This window comes from Neltuma alba, unplaced genomic scaffold (genome assembly GCF_004799145.2).
Source record: "Neltuma alba isolate B1F8T4 unplaced genomic scaffold, ASM479914v2 tig00011603_pilon, whole genome shotgun sequence".
Taxonomy (NCBI): Eukaryota; Viridiplantae; Streptophyta; class Magnoliopsida; order Fabales; family Fabaceae; genus Neltuma; species Neltuma alba.
The window spans coordinates 131,034-151,680 of record NW_021636254.1 but is presented as its reverse complement, the minus strand read 5'-3'; the positions used below and the strand labels follow the sequence as shown (position 1 = coordinate 151,680).

At 30.6% G+C, this 20,647-nt stretch overlaps 2 protein-coding genes across 2 annotated transcripts; both read right to left on the bottom strand.

Annotated features, from left to right (window-relative positions):
* Nucleotides 1-15,663: 15,663 nt before the first annotated feature.
* LOC114715637 (disease resistance-like protein DSC1) lies at nucleotides 15,664-18,961 on the bottom strand. The gene is made up of 3 exons (XM_028900497.1): nucleotides 18,332-18,961; nucleotides 17,565-17,858; nucleotides 15,664-17,190 (listed from the first exon to the last, which is right to left on the bottom strand). The coding sequence occupies exons 1-3, from the start codon at nucleotides 18,959-18,961 to the stop codon at nucleotides 15,664-15,666; spliced, it is 2,451 nt and encodes an 816-aa protein (XP_028756330.1).
* A 604-nt stretch (nucleotides 18,962-19,565) lies between these two features.
* On the bottom strand, nucleotides 19,566-20,063 carry LOC114715636 (TMV resistance protein N-like). Its single transcript, XM_028900496.1, has one exon. It carries the CDS (start codon nucleotides 20,061-20,063, stop codon nucleotides 19,566-19,568), a length of 498 nt encoding a protein of 165 aa, XP_028756329.1.
* Between the last annotated feature and the right edge of the window lie 584 nt (nucleotides 20,064-20,647).

The following is a 20,647-nucleotide window of genomic DNA, read 5'->3' as shown; positions in this document are numbered from 1 at the left end:
GACAGCACTACATGAAAAGCATAGAACAGAGAGAATGGAAATTGCCCAGTGACCTTCAGCCAAAAGCTTAGTCAAATTTCCTAAGAGCAGCAGGTAAAAAGTAAACAAATCAGATCAGATTTCTTAATGAAATTCATTTTAATAAAGCATTATGATTATACCTTTCTAGTTTTCGTTTCTACTCCTTTTCTTGAGACATGATTTGAAAGTCGGACCGGAGAGTTGGACCAGTTGGACCATCGACCGGTATGTTTCACGGCTCGTTTCACATGGATGGAGTGAAACATTATTTAATGTTGATCAATATTTTTACATTATCTTTTGCCTCCCTAATAGGTAGGTCTGTATTTAATTTTATTGCTAACATATTTAATTTTATTTTTTATCAAACATTATATAACATTAATTTATTACTTAATATCTTAATAATTTGACATGTTTTGGTATTTTTGACACCTTAATATTAAATTTCTTAGCCACATATCATTATATATTATATAATATTATTTTTATTTAATTATGATATTACCAGTTCGACTGAACAATTCAATCGGTTCAACCGTTTGAATCATAATTTACTAACTTCTTTGGTTTGACTTCCAGTTCAGCTTTTAAAACATTGATTCTGGCATGTATGTTCGGTTTTGAGAAATATAAAACTAAACAAATAACTACCCTCTTAAAAAAATAGTACTTATCCGGTTCTAAATATAAGACCTTTATACTAATGTGTATAAAGATTTTATATTTAGAACCGGAGGAGTGATATATAATAATATGTTCGCATTACATTCACAATGAAAGTCCTCGATCACCTTTGAGGTGAAACCCAAGAACCAAGTCAATAAACAAAGATGGTGTGAGTAATAAACACGAAATAGGGTACGTAATGGAAAATGGTGCCGATACAGCTGTAAATGTTGTCTGATACGGATTGCGCGTGACACTGCGAGCATGGAAACAACAATTAAACAAGCACAGAGAATCAACACACAATCGGATATATATATTTTAATATATATTTAAAATTATTTATAAACACATTTTATATAACTGAAAATAAAAATTTTCATACTTATTTTATGTTTTATAAATTATGATTAAAAAAATACTGATTAATTATTCTAAACCTGCCTTTTATGTTTGCTTTTGTAGCGGTACTGGTATTTTTCACGAACTCGTGGAACACGTTACCGCAGGATATGCATTTAGAACTCGTTTGAAACAGTTTATAAATAGCTTTTTAACAGTAATTTACGGAATACGAGATAAATCTATGAGAAAAATTTTGTCTCAGTTTATATGAAACATACTTATAGAAAATTTCTTAAACCCGTCTGTTATGTTTGCTTTTGTATTGGTACTACTCCTCCGGTCTTAATATAAGACCCATTTAACTAATTTGATTAGATTAAGGAAGTTAGGTAAGTTAGTTAATTATAAAAAAAGTGACACATTTTTCCTAAAACACCATAATCATCTTTCTTAATACCCCCTCTCCCTCTTTTACTTGATTATGATTGAGGGAGTATTCATAGGGGTAATTTAGAGAAAATTGATAAATATGAGAAAGGGGTCTTATATTTAGGACCAAAACTAACTCAAAAATTGGGTTCTATATTAAGGACCGGAGGAGTAGTATTTTTCACGAACTCGTGGAACACGTTACTGCAGGATGTGCATTTAATATCTGAAAAAAGCAACAGTAAGTTGACAAGGATGAATTTGAATTGGTTCTATTTTTTCTGCTGTAAAATAAATAATAATATTACTCCCCCTCGTTCAAAATATAAGTAGAGATTTGTTTTTATCGTAAATATTGGCATAAAATTTTTTTATAAAAGATATTTTTTAATACAAATGATTTAAAAATAACATTTTGAGAAAATTAATTAATTCACATTTTTATAAATAGTTACTTTAATTAACTTGTTTAATATATCTTAATTAATTATTTAACCATTATATAATTAAGAATAGAAACAGTGTTTTTTCCCCTTTCCGCCCAAGCGTGTTCGTGGTCAGGGAGTTAGGAACAGAAACAGTACGCACTTGCATTATTATGGAGCAAATTATTGAATAATTTTTTGCGCTAAGGTGGTCGAAATGAGATTTAATCTCACCACTTCTTAGATCCCAAAAAAAATTATATTTTTATTTAGCCACAGAATCCATTTGTCAAAATAGTGCGAAATACTACCTCCGGTCCTAATTATAAGACCCAGTTGACTAATTTGAAAAGATTAAGAAAGTAAGTTAAGTTAGTTATTTGTAATAAATAAATGTTGTCATTCCTAAAATATCCTTGCTAATTAAGTATATTGGTTAGAGCTATCATTATTAAAAGGACTATCTTGGGAAAAATGCATAAATATGAGAGACAAAATAGATTGGGGTCTTATAATTAGGACCAAACTAAAAGTCAAATGGGGTCTTATATTAAGGACCGGAGGTAGTAATATCTAAAATAACTATCAAAGTTAAAAGCTTTGTTTTGGGATATTTACTACATTCAAGACGAAATGTATTACACTTGAAGTAATTTTCACCATTTCACATTAGCAATTTATAAAATTTTTTTTTTTTACGGGCCACAATTTAAATCATCATTTACTACACCATAAGTGGTACCAAGTTACCAACAACATTAAGGTTGTCAATGCAACTTTTTGTTCATTTCATACGGAATGGAAAAGACAGCACCAAATGAAAAACGGAGCGCGGAGAGAAAGAAAATTACTCAATGCTTAATCAAATTTCCTAAGGTGTACACAAATTAGTTTGAGTTACCGTATTTTACAGAAAATCACAAGTGGATCGAGGACATGTGCAGCATCAGGAAATAAAGCTTCTTGTGACTTTTATACTGAGATCGTCAATCTGCCCATGAAAATGGAATCTCTTTGTTGGCCTTTTGGCACATGGCTCAACCGACGGGTATAGTTATTGGCTTCTCCACGTTTCAAAAAGTTTCGCGTGCTTTAACGAGTTTTAACGAGTACCAACTGATCCAATTAGTATGAAGTCACTTCATAACTTGTAGATCCCGTTTGGTACGAAGTATTGAAAATGAGAGATTGGAATTGTAATTGCAACTGAAAAAAATCATTAAAATAGTACTTAGTATGAGTAATTGTTTGTTATATGGGATTAAGGAAACCCATAAAGGTGGGATTGGGAAATACCACTTCCCTCATGGTATTCCCCAATCCCACATATATGGCTTTGATTAATCCCATATATCAAACAATCTCTTATACTAAACACTCTCCTAATAGATTTTTTCAATTGTAATCTCAATCCCAATCCTTCATTTCCAGTACTTCCTACCAAACGCAACCATAGGGTTGGGAGTTCAAATCCTACTGCTGATATGAGGATTTTATTGGTGGATAATCTGTAAATATCTATATAAGCATTTTTTGAGCTTGAAAACAAATCCTGACCCCAGTGAGCATCCGAGACCCAAGTCATCTAAACTTTTTGGTACACAAAAAAGTGAAACCCTAACAATGATGCATAACCTTTTTAATATTTTTAGTCTGTAATTTTATTACAATAAATTTATTTTTTAAGAAAATTGATAGTGATAAAATTATCTTTATTTTGAATTTTGTATATATTAAAAAATTATTTAATATATAAAAATATTAAATTGAATCAATAATCCAAAATCAATTTGGTGGTTTTTATTACGATGAGTTTTTTTTATTATTATTTTGAATTTTAATGCCCTAAGCAATATGCTTGTGGTCCCCACAACGAATGAGATGGCTAAAGGCAAAGCGACCTTTTATAGGCTTGCCTTTTTCCGTGTGCCTTCCGAAAAAGTTTTCATGCATAATCAGGAAATCACCATGAGACTTTCTCCCAAATTTCTTAAAGGCCTTCACCTAAAACTTAATAAATAATTATAAATTGCAAAGAAAGGCGGTCCCACAGAGAGAAAATATTTCAGAGGGAAAGGAAACTCCGCTGGCACTATAATTGGATCATGGGATCATGGGATTTTAATAAGGTCCGGATTGCGCGTGACAAGCGGAAAGCTCACCCACCCACGATTGGATCATAAGACCACATGGTATTTGTCTGAAAATAATATTGAAGAACGACATGATGCAATACGCAGAAAGCAAAGGCAAAAGTGCCAGGCATTCCAAGGCCCACACACATGACTGACAGTAAAGAGCCTCGCAAATAGTGATATGACGATATTAAATAATGTGTTTTATTTTGGCATAAACTTTTATTTTTACCCTTTAATTTTAAAAAGCATAAATTTGATTTTTTAACTTCAAAATTATTATGCTTAGATAATATTTTAAAAATTAAATTAGATAATATTTTGAAAATTAAACTTAATATATTAATATTTAAAAAATATTTTATCAACATTTAAGGTCTCAATATCATTATTTTTGTTAATAATTTTTGAATTAAAGAATTAAAAGTATATTTTTTAAAAATTAAGAGATCAAATTAAAACTCTCTACTAAGTTAAAAGACTAAATGTATACTTTTTATCATATCAATTTTAGTCCTTTAACTTAGAGTTTCAATTCGGTATATTAACTTTAAAAAGTACTTGTAGTTTTTTTAACATAAAAACTGTTAACAAAAATGATGACATTGATATGTTAAATAATAAAACATTCTCAAATACTAACATATTAAATTTAATTTTAAAAATAATTATGATTATAAAAGGTTATCATTTAATGCTAACTATTTTAGGGTTAAAGGATCAAATGTATCTTTTTAAAAACTAAAGACCAAATTAATTAAAATCTTATTTTAAAGTGGCATATGTATAAACAAAAAAGCAAATTATGTCATATAACTAAAGAAAGAGTAGAGAATAATGGAATATTGAAGATAGAAGTATTTCTTATTCCATTCAAGGTGTTAAATACATTATACATTGCTTTTATTTGTAGGTACAGCTTTACATTTTTCACATAAAGTGCTAAATACATTATACATGACTTGTATTTATAGACATAACTTTACATCTTTCACATAATCTACAGGTTATATAATAATAAGAAATAATTATAGAAGATAGAGATAATGAGAGATATTAAAAATTATAAAAAATATATGAGATAAAATGAGATATATGAATACTATAAAAATATTATTTCCTCCAATCCTAATTATAAAATATTGTTTGTGAACTGTATGCAAACAAGATCCTATAATTAGGATGGAGGTATTATTATGTTCATAACCAATTAAAGCCACTTTTGACTTTTAAGGCTTTTTGGCATATGACTCAACCGATGCGGATGGTTATCTTGGTTTCTCCGCGCTTCGGAGGGGGAAAAATGACGAATAATGACAACAAAATTTCAGATCCGTTTGAATCAGCGATTAGAAAAATAGTTTATTGAAAAAGTAGTTTATAGAGAAGTAAAATTGGGTAAAAACTAAATTGAATAAGTTAAATTGTGTTTGGATTAGAGTTTAAAAAAACTAGTTTATAAAAGTAAGATTGATAAAAAATTGTTTAGATTATAGTTGAATAAAAGTAAGTTTGGCTATAAAATGACCAAAATAGGTATGAGTTTTAATAAATAATAAAACATGATTAAAAAATGATTTTACATAATATAATCAATTTAAAATAATTTAATATGAAGAAGTGCAATTTAATGAGTGAATTAAATTTTAAAACTTTTAAAAAATCATAAAAAATATTTTAAATTTAAAGTAAAATATGATAAAAAAATAAATTGACATAATATAATAAATTTAAATTAATTTAATAGGAAGAAGTAAAATTTAATGAGTAAACTAAATAACAGTCCTAAAGTTTGGGGTCTTCGAATATTTTTTAATAAAAATGTACAGAAGTTTGAAAAATAGGAATGATGCGGATACCAACGGTCAAGTTAACGTAAAAATGGGCTCTGATTTTATAATATACATACTGATTTTTTTTTTAAAAAAATCTGGTGTACCTAAATTATAATACGGATAGAGATTTATTAAAATCAAATTTGCTAGAGGAAGGTCAAGTAGATTTATTTACTCTTTTTGCCCCTAATTAACATCGAATTTGCCATCCAAAGCTCATAACAAAAACTGAAAATTGAAAATTGAAAAACAAAAAAGAACAATTCAGAACAAATAAAGTTTCATGGGCGTCGTCCATTTAGTTATCTTCTTTATCTTTGCCTCTGCACTTTTCTCCCTCATCTTCCTCTGGTCAAGAAAATACGAAAGTGGATGAGGGAATAATAGCAGAGAGAAAAATAAAAAAGGAATGATTTCTGGCACACCACGGTCTAAAACAAGCTATTCAAGTAAGTTCTTCTTAGGAGCTTATTTTGAAATGCTTCAGTCATACAGCTTATCAACCACAAGTCCAACTAGACACAAGCTCTCCCAAACATAATGAATCTTCCAATCGGGTTTGTAGTGAAAATAAGCTACTTTTAACCCCAAAAATACTGATGCCAAACAGGCACTTCATGAAATGGAACGCGATCGATTTCAAAAGGATGATGGCCCTCCATCCTTGAAAAGATAGTTGTCAGTTGCCGGAGCTTTGATGATCGGTCATTGCCGCCATCGCAGGCACTAGAGCTCAAGCGACTGCTGGGCTGATGAGAGTATTTGGTTTTTGTTTAAAAAAAAAAGAAATATGATCATTTTAGCAAATTTGTAAATCCCAATTTGGTCACCTGTACATAAATTGGGATTTTGATTGTTTAAGTGATCATTTGGGGGTATTCAAGTTTAAGTGTCATTTTTTTTTCTTCTGAAGTCTATGCATTATACAATCCTTAATATAAGAGGAGTATTGAATAAATTTTAGGGAGAATTAGAGAGAAGGACCAAGAGGGAGTGATATTCATAAGAGAAGATTATAAAAATCAAAATTACTTAAAAGGACCAAATATTCAAATATATTAAAAATGTCATACTGTCTATCCAAACCTCCTACTTTTTCTCCTATATTTCTTCCTACATTTGATTTTTAAAAGCAATACGAATTAATCAATTTCGCTCAGTTAACCTTGATTCCTCTTAATGTTTACAATCTGCGTGGAAATCAATTAAAAAAACTGCAAACAATGTTCAGTGACGTAAAAATTAAAGTTTCATCTTTTATAAAAAAATTAAAATTTTATTTTTAAAACCATCACAGATTTTAATTGCAAATAAAAGTTATATAATTTTACTAAAATTTATATTATTATATAAACTATCATATATACGATTTTAAAAAATTATATAAAATTTGTTTAATTTATTTTTTATTTTGTAAGAAATTTATATCAGATTTAAAAATAAAAAAATTCATGTAATGATAAGAAATTTAAAAATTTTGGGTAATCTATTATAATTTCATAAGACCCCTCCTTAAAATCATTTAACAAAGGCCACCTAATTGTATGATATATTAATATAAACAAAATGTAAAATATAGAAAAAAAATTAACAAATATAAAAGTAATCGTATTTACCTTAAAAGAATTACAACAAGGGGATATATCCCTAAACAATAATTTGTTTGTATAATAAACTAATTTTAAAGATGTTAAAATTTCGAATTAGTAGATTAAGATATTAAAAAAGCATCATTCTCCATACAAAGAAAAAGAAGAAAAACCTTATTAGCATTTGTTTATATTATGATTTATTATAGGATTTATTGAAATTTTGTAGTGACAATATTTTTTATTACAATTAAGAATTATCTAATAAAGGCAATCATGGTTACAAGTTTTGCATAATATTGTAATAGATTATCTGAATTCTTAATATTTCTTAACATTGCATGAATCGTTTTATTTCTAAATCTGATATAAATTTCTTATAAAATAAAAAATAAATTATACAATTTTTTCTTTGAATTTTTTAAAATTGTGTATATAATAAATTATATAATAATCCAAATTTTTGCTAATTTTTTTGACGCAACTTGTAAACTTTTGAGAGGAACTAGGTTTAATATAGTGAATTTTATTAACATGTATTATTTTAAAAAATAAAATGTAGGAGGAAATATAGAAGGTTTGAATAGGGACAGTATAGTATTTTAAATTTATATCTAAATATTTGGTCCTCTTAAATAATTTTAACTTTTATGATCCTCTTTGATAAATATCACTCCCTATCGGTCCTTCTTTCTAATTCTCCTTAAATTTTATGCATGCATGTACAGATGATAAAAATGGAGATTATGGAAAAACAATGATTATGGGTAAAATTAAAAACAGTGAGATGCCAAAAAGCGAAGCAATTTAATGACAGCTAAATTCTCAAAGAAAATGCTAAAAAATGAATTGTAAATACTGATTTAGATCATTGTAAAGGAAGATCTCAATTTTAGATTGAAATTTTTATTTAAAATTTAAATATCTTATTTAATATTTTTTTATCTGAAATATCTTATTTAAGATTAAGACTTCTGGATTACCGTTTGTTTGAATTATATTTATTTTTTGAAATTTTTTTTTAACATGTGAGCTATCTGAGCTGTCATTGAAAATATTGATCTTTTGGACTTATCATTGTATAGGGTATTTACATAATTAATTCTCAATTCTGGAAATCACAAAGTAACTTCCAGAAACTTTCGTACGCTTTAACGGGAAATAGTTAATCTGGATCAGGTGAGGTCTCTAACAACTAACAATATTTTTAATTTTTTTTTAATTTTTTTGCCAAACTTATGTTGGAGCCCATCACAGCAATAAGCATCTAACCTTTTTAATATTTTTCATATATAATGTTTTTATAACAAATTTATTGTTCTAGGAAATGTCAGTTATAAAATTATCCCTATTTTGAATTTTGTATATATTAAAATAAAAAATTATTTACAATATAAAAAATAGTAAATTGAATCTGGATAATCAATTTAAATGGTTTTTATTACGATAAGTACTCCATGCTTGAAATCCTAGAAGTTGAATACCGAATCTTGAAAACTTTAACTTTAAAGGAGTTGTTTTGGTGTTAGGCTATAAAGCATATTATTTGTTTGTGGGCGCGAAGCACAAGTGAAATATTGTGGGCAAAAAAAAACAAATGTACAAGTGAAACACTGAGAGAGATCTTTGATGAAAAATAAAAAGAACAATATTTAAGAGGGATAATATCCCATTTTATCTTTTTATTCTTTTACCCCGAAACATACATACTAATTGAACTTCAACATTTGTACTGTGGTCTTTCTCAATAATAGTTCTACTGGCCGATCCAAAACAGGGGAAATGAGGGGCTGTCGAAGATTAGCATTCAGGTTTGTGCCTCTCAACTTGTTGGTGGCTTGGGACATGCTATCCAGGATAGCCGTAGCATGTTCAAAAATTCTCTCAGTCCTCCCTTCCCCATTTGCATGAACAATTTCATTTCGATTTCGCCATATGAGCCAACAAATGATTATGAATAAACCCTTCCAGTAGCACCCATCTTCTCTCAATTTGTTTTTGATGTTTAGTCGAAGACCCTGATTATGAGAAGAAAGCGGTCATGTAGAGAAGGACAGATAGCCGACATCCATATCAACTTAAACGTATATACATACAGTCTCTGAGAGCATGGAGCGTATCCTCAGGATGAACTTTACATCTATCACAGATGCCATCAGGATGTAGACGGCGACTAAACTTGAAACCATTCGTGATAAGGTGCTCATGAGATATCAACCAAGCAAAAGTCTTACATCTTTGAGGAATGCGGGCCTTCCAAATATCAGTCCAGCCCCCTAAATTATTCCTGGCAATCGGGTTCGAGCTATTATAAGCGGATTTAACAGAAAATGTGGGTATTTATATATTGTTGTTCATTTTAATCTTTTTTTTCTAATATACATTAATTTCTCAGCTTCAAAAAATAGGGAAGAATGGTCACGAAGAGTGTCACGACTCGTTTGAAACACAATATAAAATCAAATTAAAATAAATAAAATAAGTAACTTTATGAAGGAGAAATAAGATTATATTTTCTTTCTTTTTTTAATTTTCATTATTTTCACTCAACTAAATAAAATAAAATAAAATAAATTAGAGAAAAATACCTGTTGAATTTTAGAAAGACAAATAGGTAATGTCAACAACTCTTATAATAGTTTTAACAACTTTTATAATGATTTTGACAGGTTAAAATATGTTAAAATCATCTATTTTGTCATCTTAAATTCAATAGGTATTTTTTGTCATTTTTTTTGGATAAAAATGATTTAATTTATTTTTGTAACATATCAAACACAATTACTTATTTTTAAAAAAATATTATTTATATTTTCATCCTTATAATTATTCATGCTCTTATTCTTACAGAACTTATTTTTAAAAATTAAACCAAATTAAAGGAAACATAGATAAATTGTTCACATTGTGCCAAGAATCGTCTCCAATAATTTTAACGTGAAAATTTCAGTAGTCTTGGAATTTCACGTCAATTAATTTAATAAAAATTAAAACAATTAAAAGTATCTCATTTCTTTTTATTTGAATCTTCGCTCTATTTTATACAATTTTTTTATTAACTAATCATCCTTCCAAATTGGTTGTAGATTTTTTAATTGTGCAGTCACAAGGGGGTAATGTACAAAGTAACTTCGCATTTTTATTATTGCTTTTCAAAACATACAAAAGAGAATTTCTTACAAATCATGTATGTTTATTTTATCTCTTTTTGTTTGATTTTTTTTGGTTCATAATTAGCGCTTCTTTATACTGTATTTACTTTACTTCTTGTGAATTTTAATGTCCAAAGTAAGTTACTTACGAGTCTTTGTTCTCTACAACGAATGAGTTGACTAAAAACAAAGCTAACTTTCATAGACTTAACCGTTTCCGTGTGACTTCTGAAAAAGTTTTATTGCATAATTACGAAATCACCTTGAGACTTTCTCCCAAATTTCTTAAAGGCCTTCACCCAAAACTTAATTAATAGAAAAAAAAGAAATGATTCAAATTTAATAAGTGCATGATGGCCAATTATATAAACCTATTATACTTTTAAGTTGAAATTAGTCACGCTTCAAGAATAGGGAAGATATAATAAGTAGGCACGAATACAAGTTCTTCAAGGTCATGGGAAGAATTTTCAAAGAAAATTATAGTTAATACAAAATGACAGGCCAGTGACTTTAGTTTGCGTACACTTTAATATTCTCAACAAGATTTAGATATAAATTAACCACTGTTTTAGTTTTATTTATAAGTCAATGTCGTGCCAAAGAAAATCTTAAAACTTATTAATTTATATTTAAAATTAAGTAGGTTTTCAACTTTACCACCATCAAATATATACATAGTTTAAAGGCCCTTTGTGCCAAGAAATTCTCACTGAAAGAGTACTGCAAGAAGAGATCACTCCCTCTTAAGCCATTTGATAAAAGGAATAATGCTTGTTAGAGAACAAAAGCACCAAAAGATGGGAGCAAGAGGCAAAACTAATAAATACGTACAAAAACATTTAATTCGCCATATGAACTTGGAAGTGATGGAATATTCTTGAAAATACCCGGTTTCCTTTTCAGGTTCAGTGTTTCTGTCTGTCACTAGTTTTCAAAAGCAAAGCTATAACTTTTACTTTATTTTACTTTGAACAAGCACATCACTATATCAGCTTTTTGCAAGGCCTCTAGCTGTGACATGCGTAGCCCTACTACAAATTATGCAATTTTTGTCTGTCCTAGAAACTCATTTTTATCTGTTTAGAGAGAGACGTTGACTGAAAAATTATAAATAAGAGTTATATATATATATATATTCATCTGTCATATAACAGACAAGTATGAGGCCGTAATGAATATACAGCTTCATACTCGTCTGTTCCATAGGAAGTATGGTACGAAAATGAACCTGCATGTAGTAGCGTAGCATCAGGAAGGAAACCTTCTTTTGATTCTACAGAAAGAATATCCAAATAATATGAGAAGAGTGGACTATTATAAGCATTGCTGATTGATTGAACAATGAGCCCTTCTGCTTTCCAAAATAAGTACAGAACAACTGAACGCACAGACTCAGGGGATGAGATTGAAACTAACAAAATATAAGATTTAATTTCATTGACATGCTTAACATGGGATATATAAATTGTTGTCTGTTAGAAAATGATGTAGAAATAGTATCCATATATATTGAATGGAGGCTGGGTCCGGTTGTTTTTAATTTTAATTGTAATATATAACAGTTGAAGAATTAGTTTTTAATTTAGCCCTGTAGGCATGGAAGAACACGATAAGAGAAAGATCAATCATAATTAAGCATATACACATATATATATATATATAGTTACCTATCCAAGCCACAATCTCAACCAAATAATTAAATTGGCGGCATGAGTGAGAGCCTTCCCTCCACTTTTGCAGTCGTTACTGGGTGATGCTTTTGTGCTCAAGCTCTTCAAATGCTTTCTGATAACTCTCAAATTGCTTCCTCACATGTGAAGGATCTGCTCTATGGAACACTGGCATAACAAGGTGACCTTTGTTCTTGGAGCACTCTAATACTCTTTCAGTCCTTAATATATGACCCAATTGTTGAGTTGATTTTTGTTCTAAATATAAGACCCATTTCTTGTATTTATCAATTTTCTCTAAATTACCCCTATGGATACTCCCTCAACTATAATCAAGTAGAAGAGACAGAGAGGGGGTATTAAGAAAGATAATTATGGTGTTTTAGAAAAAATGTGTCACATTTCTTATAATCAACTAATTTACCTAACTTTCTTAATATAATGAAATTAGTTAAATAGATCTTATATCAAGGACCGGAAGAGTATTTCTGTAAGCTCCTTCAAGCACTACGTGGAAGATGTGTTAATAATTGGGGGATATTAAATGCCCTTGCGCATATAATAAAAACATCTCAACTTAAAAGATCGAGATATGGGTATATAGGAACATTTAATATTATAATCAAGTCTTTGCATGGATTTGTTCAAAATCAACAAAATCATATACTTGTGAAATATTTCATCCAGTAAAAGTTACATCAAGTAACAAACGCATCCACTAAATGCCAATGGATCATAGAGTATCCCAGAAAATTAAGATTTGTAAGTCGCTGTTTCTTCCATCAGCTTCTTATGTCTTCTTTAACTGACGAGATATCGATATTCATCCTTGATATTCGCAAAGCTTTTCCCAGCAACTTCAGTAATTTGATCTGCCATTACGACATAGAAGAGATGAAATTCCAATCCTTAATTATGATGTGGGATTGAGGGGAGGGAACCCCAAGAGTTGCAAAACATTCACAATCATTCTTTCTCCTTTTCTCTTTTCCCCGAAAAAAAATCAAAGTTTAAGCGAGTTAAATTTCAGTTTTCATTAGACTAGTATGCCTTTACTTGGGTTTTGGCATACACACAATTAGAATAAAATTTAAAATTTTTTAAATTAAAACCTATGAATAAATCTTTGGGCTTTGCTTAGCATGCGCTAATCATGAAGATTTTTTCAACTGTTCAAAAATACTTGGCTGCTATAAACTGACCATGTTGGACGAATTGAAGTAATTTACATTCCATTTACGGATGTGCCTAGTAAAATGAAACTCTATATATATATGTATGTATGTATGTATGTATATGTATATATCCAATGTTAGTATGTCTCTCTAGCCCATTGGAATTAATATAACTAGGTTTTGTATAATACAATGAACAGGCCAATAAATAAATGATGCATTTCAAAAGAAGTTATGAATTAAGACGAGAATACTGTGCAAAACAATTTCTTACTGTGTTCACTCAATAATGAAAATTCAAAAGAAAAAAAGAGAGAGTAGTAAACAGCAAAGTATGCTCTAACCATTCAAAGGGACAAGTTTGAGAGAAAATTAAAGGATCGATAAGAAAGATATTAAGTTCAATTCATTATTCGATTAAAATTATTTACGTCATAAGGCACGCTTTTTCGCTTCAATAATCCAGTCATGTTGTTATAAAGAAAATGAATTTCAGATATCCACTAGGAAGAAATTCAGCTCAGCGTAAAACCCTTGATGAGCTATTACGTGCATACATATATAGATATATATTTTGAATAAAAAGCAAAATCAAATGACATTAAGAAGTAATAACAGCTACAAAGTTCTAATAAATTGAGGGAAAATAAAAACATCTCTAAACCTATTGCATGCATATATACACATATATAGCTACATGATTTGATAATTAAAAAATTTGATGTCATTACCGTATAAAAGAAGAAAGCAATTCTCAAGGAAAAGAACGCTGAGAATCAATGATGATGACTACTTTATTTTTAATTCTTTCGGAACCGACAGATCAATTGGACGCAATTTACATATATTTTGTATTTTGTGGCAATTTACATGTGGTTTAGCCACCATTGATATTCGTTATGTGTTTAGAAACTAATGCTTATAATTGAAAGATTATAAAAATAAAAAATACAAAGACCTAATTAAAAATCAAGTGAAGTTACATGAACTTACATTTTAATTTTTTGAAGACTTCGAAAGTGGAAACTAAGATTAAAACAAATAAAGAAGACTGAGATTTATATTTAAGACCGGAAGACAGTAGTCAAATATGCCTCTAGCTTATCATTTATTGAAGAAAATATACTGTCGTAACTTGTAATCGAAAGAAAATGTATTACTGTTTTGGTCGTTTTCTTGAAGGAAAAGATGAAATTGAAGTGAGGGAATACTTCTGAAAATGCATGGTTGCTTTACAGGTTCGGGTAGTCTCTCACTCTTTGCTTAATCCCATTTCGTTGTATTATGATGCATATCCATGGTATCAAATGTTAAATTTATACCGTCCAATATTAAATCCCAGCAATGAACTGTTAAACTCAATCTAATTGCCTGAAGCAAAGGTGGGATGTGACCTAGCATATGGGTAGAATTTAAAGAGTTTAAATTAAACTATCTTGATACACGCACACGCACATATATATGTGTATGCATGTGTGTATGTACAAAGGTTATTTATCCCAAATGAGTTCAATAAAAATCAAATCTGACTCGATGCTCCATAGTACTAAACATCATAGGAATGCATAAAAAAATAAAAAAAATTTATACCAACATTCCTTTTTTAAGGATTTTAATATATTGATAGGTTAAAAAAATTTTATGTTTTGCAGTTCTTCCTCCTCCTCCTCATCATCATTTTACATAATCACATCTAAATATCTATCTTACTATATTTTAATGTATCTTTTTCTCTGTTGCAACAGAATAATTAATTTCAATAACATTATATATGACAGCCGCGGTGCAGTTGAAACTGTTACCACTGTCTTAATTTAACCTTTTAATTTATTCATTTGTCTTAATTCCCTTCTAACTTTTGTATGCTAGTTTCTCGTAGCATTTCATTGTTGCTTTTAAATTTCATTCTTTATCGGAATTTTATTCATTTAATTTGGATCACATGAACCATGCTAATTTTTTCATATAGCAGACGCTAAGATTTTAGGGTATTTTTAATCAAATGCAACTTTGAGGATTCGCAAATATTTTCAGAACTGTGGTAATACTTTTTTTTCAGAGCAAGATGATCGGATGACTTGAACCAGATCCAATTTTTTAGGCTCCTGATTATGAGTGTAATGGAGGCAGCCTTGTGAATATATATATATAGATGAAATGAAAATGATGCAGCCATCAGTGATAAGCATTGAAAAAGAACAGTTAAGAGAGGATGTTAGTGTTCAAAATCAAACCTGTGGTTTCTTCTTCTCATATTCTTCAGATGCTTTCTAGTGATTATATTTCCAGACTGCTTCTTTGCAGGCCGATTGTACTTTTGACAGGCCGATTGCGTTGCATTAGAGCTACGATGTGGATGCAATAACGCCAATTGAATTTGTTTGATGTAATTTTGATATTCAACTGCAGATGTCGGGCACACCCCACACTCTTTGATCGCTAATGTTGTTTCATCATCATAAGGCGAAAAGGCTGTGAATTCAAATTGAAACAATAATGGATGATAGGTAGTGTTGCTTTGAGCTTCTCTTTTCTTTTCTTCAATTGTCCTTTGCACCTCTCCCCATGACTCTGCATCGTACCAAAGACAAACATGATATGACAACCGAGACACATGAAAAGACTCGCCTGGGGACATGTAAGCATATTGTCCATCAATAAACAATTTGGCACCAATTGTAGTCCACGATCGTGATCCATAAATCACGGCACAAAAAATGAAAGCGCCATCCCAAGGTTGTGGAATCGAGCTGAGATCCACAGTCACCAAAGACTGTGTAGTCCTATACATGACCCACTCCGCGACTCTTCCTCCTGGATATTCCATTTGAGCCCGGTAATAAATGTCTTTGTTATTATTCATGTGAAGTAGCACTTTGGCCTCAACAGCTTTGATTGACTGCCCATCCAACTTCATGCAATTTCCGAAACTGAAGTTATCATAATAATACCCTTTTCCTTCTATATCTTCACTCATTAAAGGTGAATGTAAGGTCTCAAGGGACCAGCAGTCATTGGCTTCCAGTGTACAGATAGAGGGAGGGAGTTGTGGTAGGGACAGAAGCCTTTTGCATCCATCTAAGGTGAGACATTGCAGGCTTGAAAGATGTTTGATGCTTAAAGGCAAGGTCTCTATATTACTCCTCGAGAGATCTAACTGACTTAATGACGACAACAAGCTGATGTTGTCAGGCACTTCAAATAATTCACTACAACCCCTCAGCACTAGAGCTTCCAAAGCACGCATCTCATCAAATATGGAACGTAGATTTGATGCTAGCTTATTACAATAATCTGCATGAAGGCGTTGGAGGGTGTGCTTGTCAACCAATTTGTGAAGACTTGTCACCCCTTCGCATCTTTCTAGGTCCAAAAAATAAATTTTGCTGAGACATCCGCTTGATGAGGACAACTCACCATTGATGGCTGTTCCACAAAGCATCAATTCAAACAAATTATATTCTGAGGTCACTGAAAATTCGCATAGTCCTGAGCATCCCGTCAAGTTGAGCATACTTAGTGATTTGAGATGGGTGTTGCTCGTAAGGCTGGTAAGGGCTTTGCAACCACTTAGCAATAATCCACGAAGGCTATGGAGAGATAAAATAGAGGGATGAACACTCTGCAATTTTGAACAACCATGAAGATAAACTTCTGCAAGATGTATGGCCTTGGAAAAATTTGGGAGCTCAGTCAAGTCTTTTGATTCATGAAGATCAATTTTGGTTAAATTCACAAGATTCTGTAAAAAAAAAATAATAAACAAATTACATGGTAAGATTGGCGGCAAAAATAAAAATAATTACACTCTCTTATCTTTTTTTTAATAAGACCTTGTTAGCAATTTTATTTACAAAATTAGCAATGTCAAAAAGTATTACAAAATTTTTTAAAATTACACTTAACCAATAATCTATATAAATATTAGTGTGATGGTGAAAGGGAAATGCGTTTTCTAGAATGGGTTGTCAATCTTTTATTAAATTTTCTAAGAGATTTTAAGGACCAATAGGTAAAAATTTATAAATGATACTGAAGAGAGGGTGCATATATAATAAAATTTTTCCAACTAGTGTATTAATAATATTTTATAAGAGAAAAAAGTATAAAATGTACCTGCTCTCCATCCCAGAGTTTTGTCAAATTGCTGTTGGGCATTTTTATTTCAACAAGATTTTCTCCATTGAATGTTGTTGGCAAGGACTTTAAAGGGCATCCCACCCAATCCAATAGCATGAGATTTCTTGGCAAAAGCTTCATACTAGAAGCATTTAACTTGTTGCTAAGCTGACCATTCAAATTTCCATAAAACCTAAGAAATTTCAGATTGGGCATTGAACGAAAGGCTTTAATAATTACATCCATCTCTTCAACTTCTGAAAGGTTCATAATCATGCCTTCAATACTTCCCTAGCAAACAAAAAATACTAATAGTAATAAAAATATTATCTAAATCAAATAGGAATTTGGAATTTAACAATCTTTTTAATTAAAAAAAAAAGTAAAAATTTCATTCTTACCATACTTTTCTTCAATATCGCAGAACCTTTCTTGAAAATCCAAAATATCTTGCACCATGTAGGATATTTTAATGATTCTTCACGAACAATTTGTTTACCCATTTCTTTTATCAGATTGTGCATACATATTCTTCCTCTATAAACAATATCTAAAAGAGCTTTATCTTCAAGACTTGTCAATCCAATCTCGGTTGAATAACCACATCCATCTAACAATTTTTTTATGTGCTTAACATGTACATCATAATAATTGAAAAAACATGCGATATGCAAGAAAATATTTTTCTCTTCCTCATCAAGTCCTTCAAAACTCAATTTGAGGATATCGTTAACTTTTAAACAGGGTAATTTTTGAAGCTTTACCAGTTGGCTTTCCCATGCTTCTTGATTTTTGCCATGCAAGAAGGAGCCTAAAACCTTTAGGGCCAGTGGATTTCCACCTGCATATTCAGTCACTTTTTCTGCTAGCACCTTTATCTTTGTGCCATCATATCCTTTTTTGAAGGCATTCAAGGTGAAAAGTTGAAAAGCTTCATCAGGATTCAAACAATGAAGCGCATATATATCATCCACTTCATTACCAAGTATTTGCTTATCTCTGGTTGTTATCAAAATTTTACTACCTGATCCAAATTCAAGTCCTCGGACTAGATTTTCTATTTGCTCAAGATCATCAACATCATCAAGCACAATGAAAACTTTTTTCCTACCAAGCCTACTTATGGTACAAGGATATATTGCATTGCGAATGTGAGATTCTTTATCCCCTAATAACCTCCAAACAATTTTTTCCCTCAAAGCATCTATTCCATGTTTCTTTGATTCTTCCCTTACATTAGCCAAAAAGCAAGACCCTTCATATGTAAAATGCAATTTGTTAAACAATGCTTTTGCAAGAGTTGTTTTGCCCAAACCGCCCATGCCCCAAATTCCAATGAATTGGCAGCCACCGTTGTTTGAACCTTTGTCCAACAATGATTCTACATCTGCCATTCTTTTGTGAATTCCAATCAAGCCTTTTAGATAATCTTCACTTTGATGCCTAGGGCCCAACTTTTGTATGACACAATTCACTATTTCTTTAATTAGCTCAGCTTCATCCCTACACACCATTGAAAAAATAAAGAGGCACCAAATTTAATTCCACATTATCTATTCATTTCAAATTTTGAACTATTCCTAATGACATGTAACTATGAAGATTCGCCAATTTTTAAAATTTGTTATAATATTTTGTTTGAGAAATATTACTTATATTAGATGGCATAACTATGTGTGTGTATCAGAAAGATCATTATAACCATATATCCCTCCGGTCGTTAATATAAAACCTAATTGTTGAGTTGATCATGACTCTAAATATAAGACTTATTGCTCATATTTATAAAATTTTTCTAAATTATCCTTGTTGATATTTTCTCAATCATAATCAAGCAAGAGAGGGAAAGAGGATATTAAGGACAATAATTGTGATGTTTTAAAAAAATGTCATTTTTTTATAATTAATTAGCTTATCTAACTTTTTTTTTAAACCAGAAGCCTAACTTTTTAAATCTAAATCAGTTAAATATAAGGACCGAAGGAATTTATATACAAGTTACCTATCGAAGCTACAATGCCACCCAGATAAATTGGCGGCATGAGTGAGAGCCTCCCTCCACTTTTGCAGCTGGTGCTTATTGATGCTGCTTTTGCGCTCATGTTCTTCAAATGCTTTGTGGTAACTCCCACATTGCTTCCTCACATATGAAGGATCTACTCTATAGAACACTGGCATAACAAGGAGACCTTGATCATTTTTGGAGCACTCTAATATTTTTGCAAGCTCCGTCAAGCACCACGTGGAAGATGCATAGTTTTCTGAGAAGATCACAAGGAACAGAGTTGAATCTTCAATGGCTTTCTCAAGAGATAGCCATACCCCATCTCCTCTCTCAAGTCTATAGTCGATGTATGTATCTATTTGGTTTCTGCGAAGAGCTTCATGAAGGTGGCTTGTGAAGTTGAAGCGGGTGTCCTCACCTCTGAAACTAATAAAAACATCATATTTCTTTGGAGATTGAGGAGATGGAGCAGCGGAAGAAGATGAGGCCATATCAAATTGCTTGGCTACTATAAGCAAATGACAAGAGAACTGCGACTGCTTTCAATTCAGATTCAAGAACGATTGGTAATAGGAAACAAAGCGGTCTTAGAGGAAGATATATAAGATTTTAGCGGAGTAGATTGAGTCAACCAAGTCAATAAAAATTGGAACAAAATGAAAAATAAATAATCATAAATTGCAAAGAAAGGCCGTCCTGCCGAGTTATTAATGTGAGGAGAAGACAGCACTAAATGAAGAACATAGTACAAAGAGAAAGGAAACTCCAGTGACACTTTCTCCGAAATGTTGAAAGCTTAATCAAATTTTCTAAGTGCTGGTCAAAAAGAAAAACAAAATCAAATTTCCTAAGAAAATATGAACGCCTGCTGTCAAATGTCCTCATAAAATATGATTTAATAAAGCACCATGATTACACCTCTCTTATTTTTCCTCTCGGCAGCATTGGAAATAATATAACGGATTGGACATGACAGTGAGAATAGTAAAACTACACTCTCATAACCGCGTAAATTAAAGTAGAAAGTTCACACACCATTGGATAGCTTGTTTGCTTATAATTATCTGAGAATAAT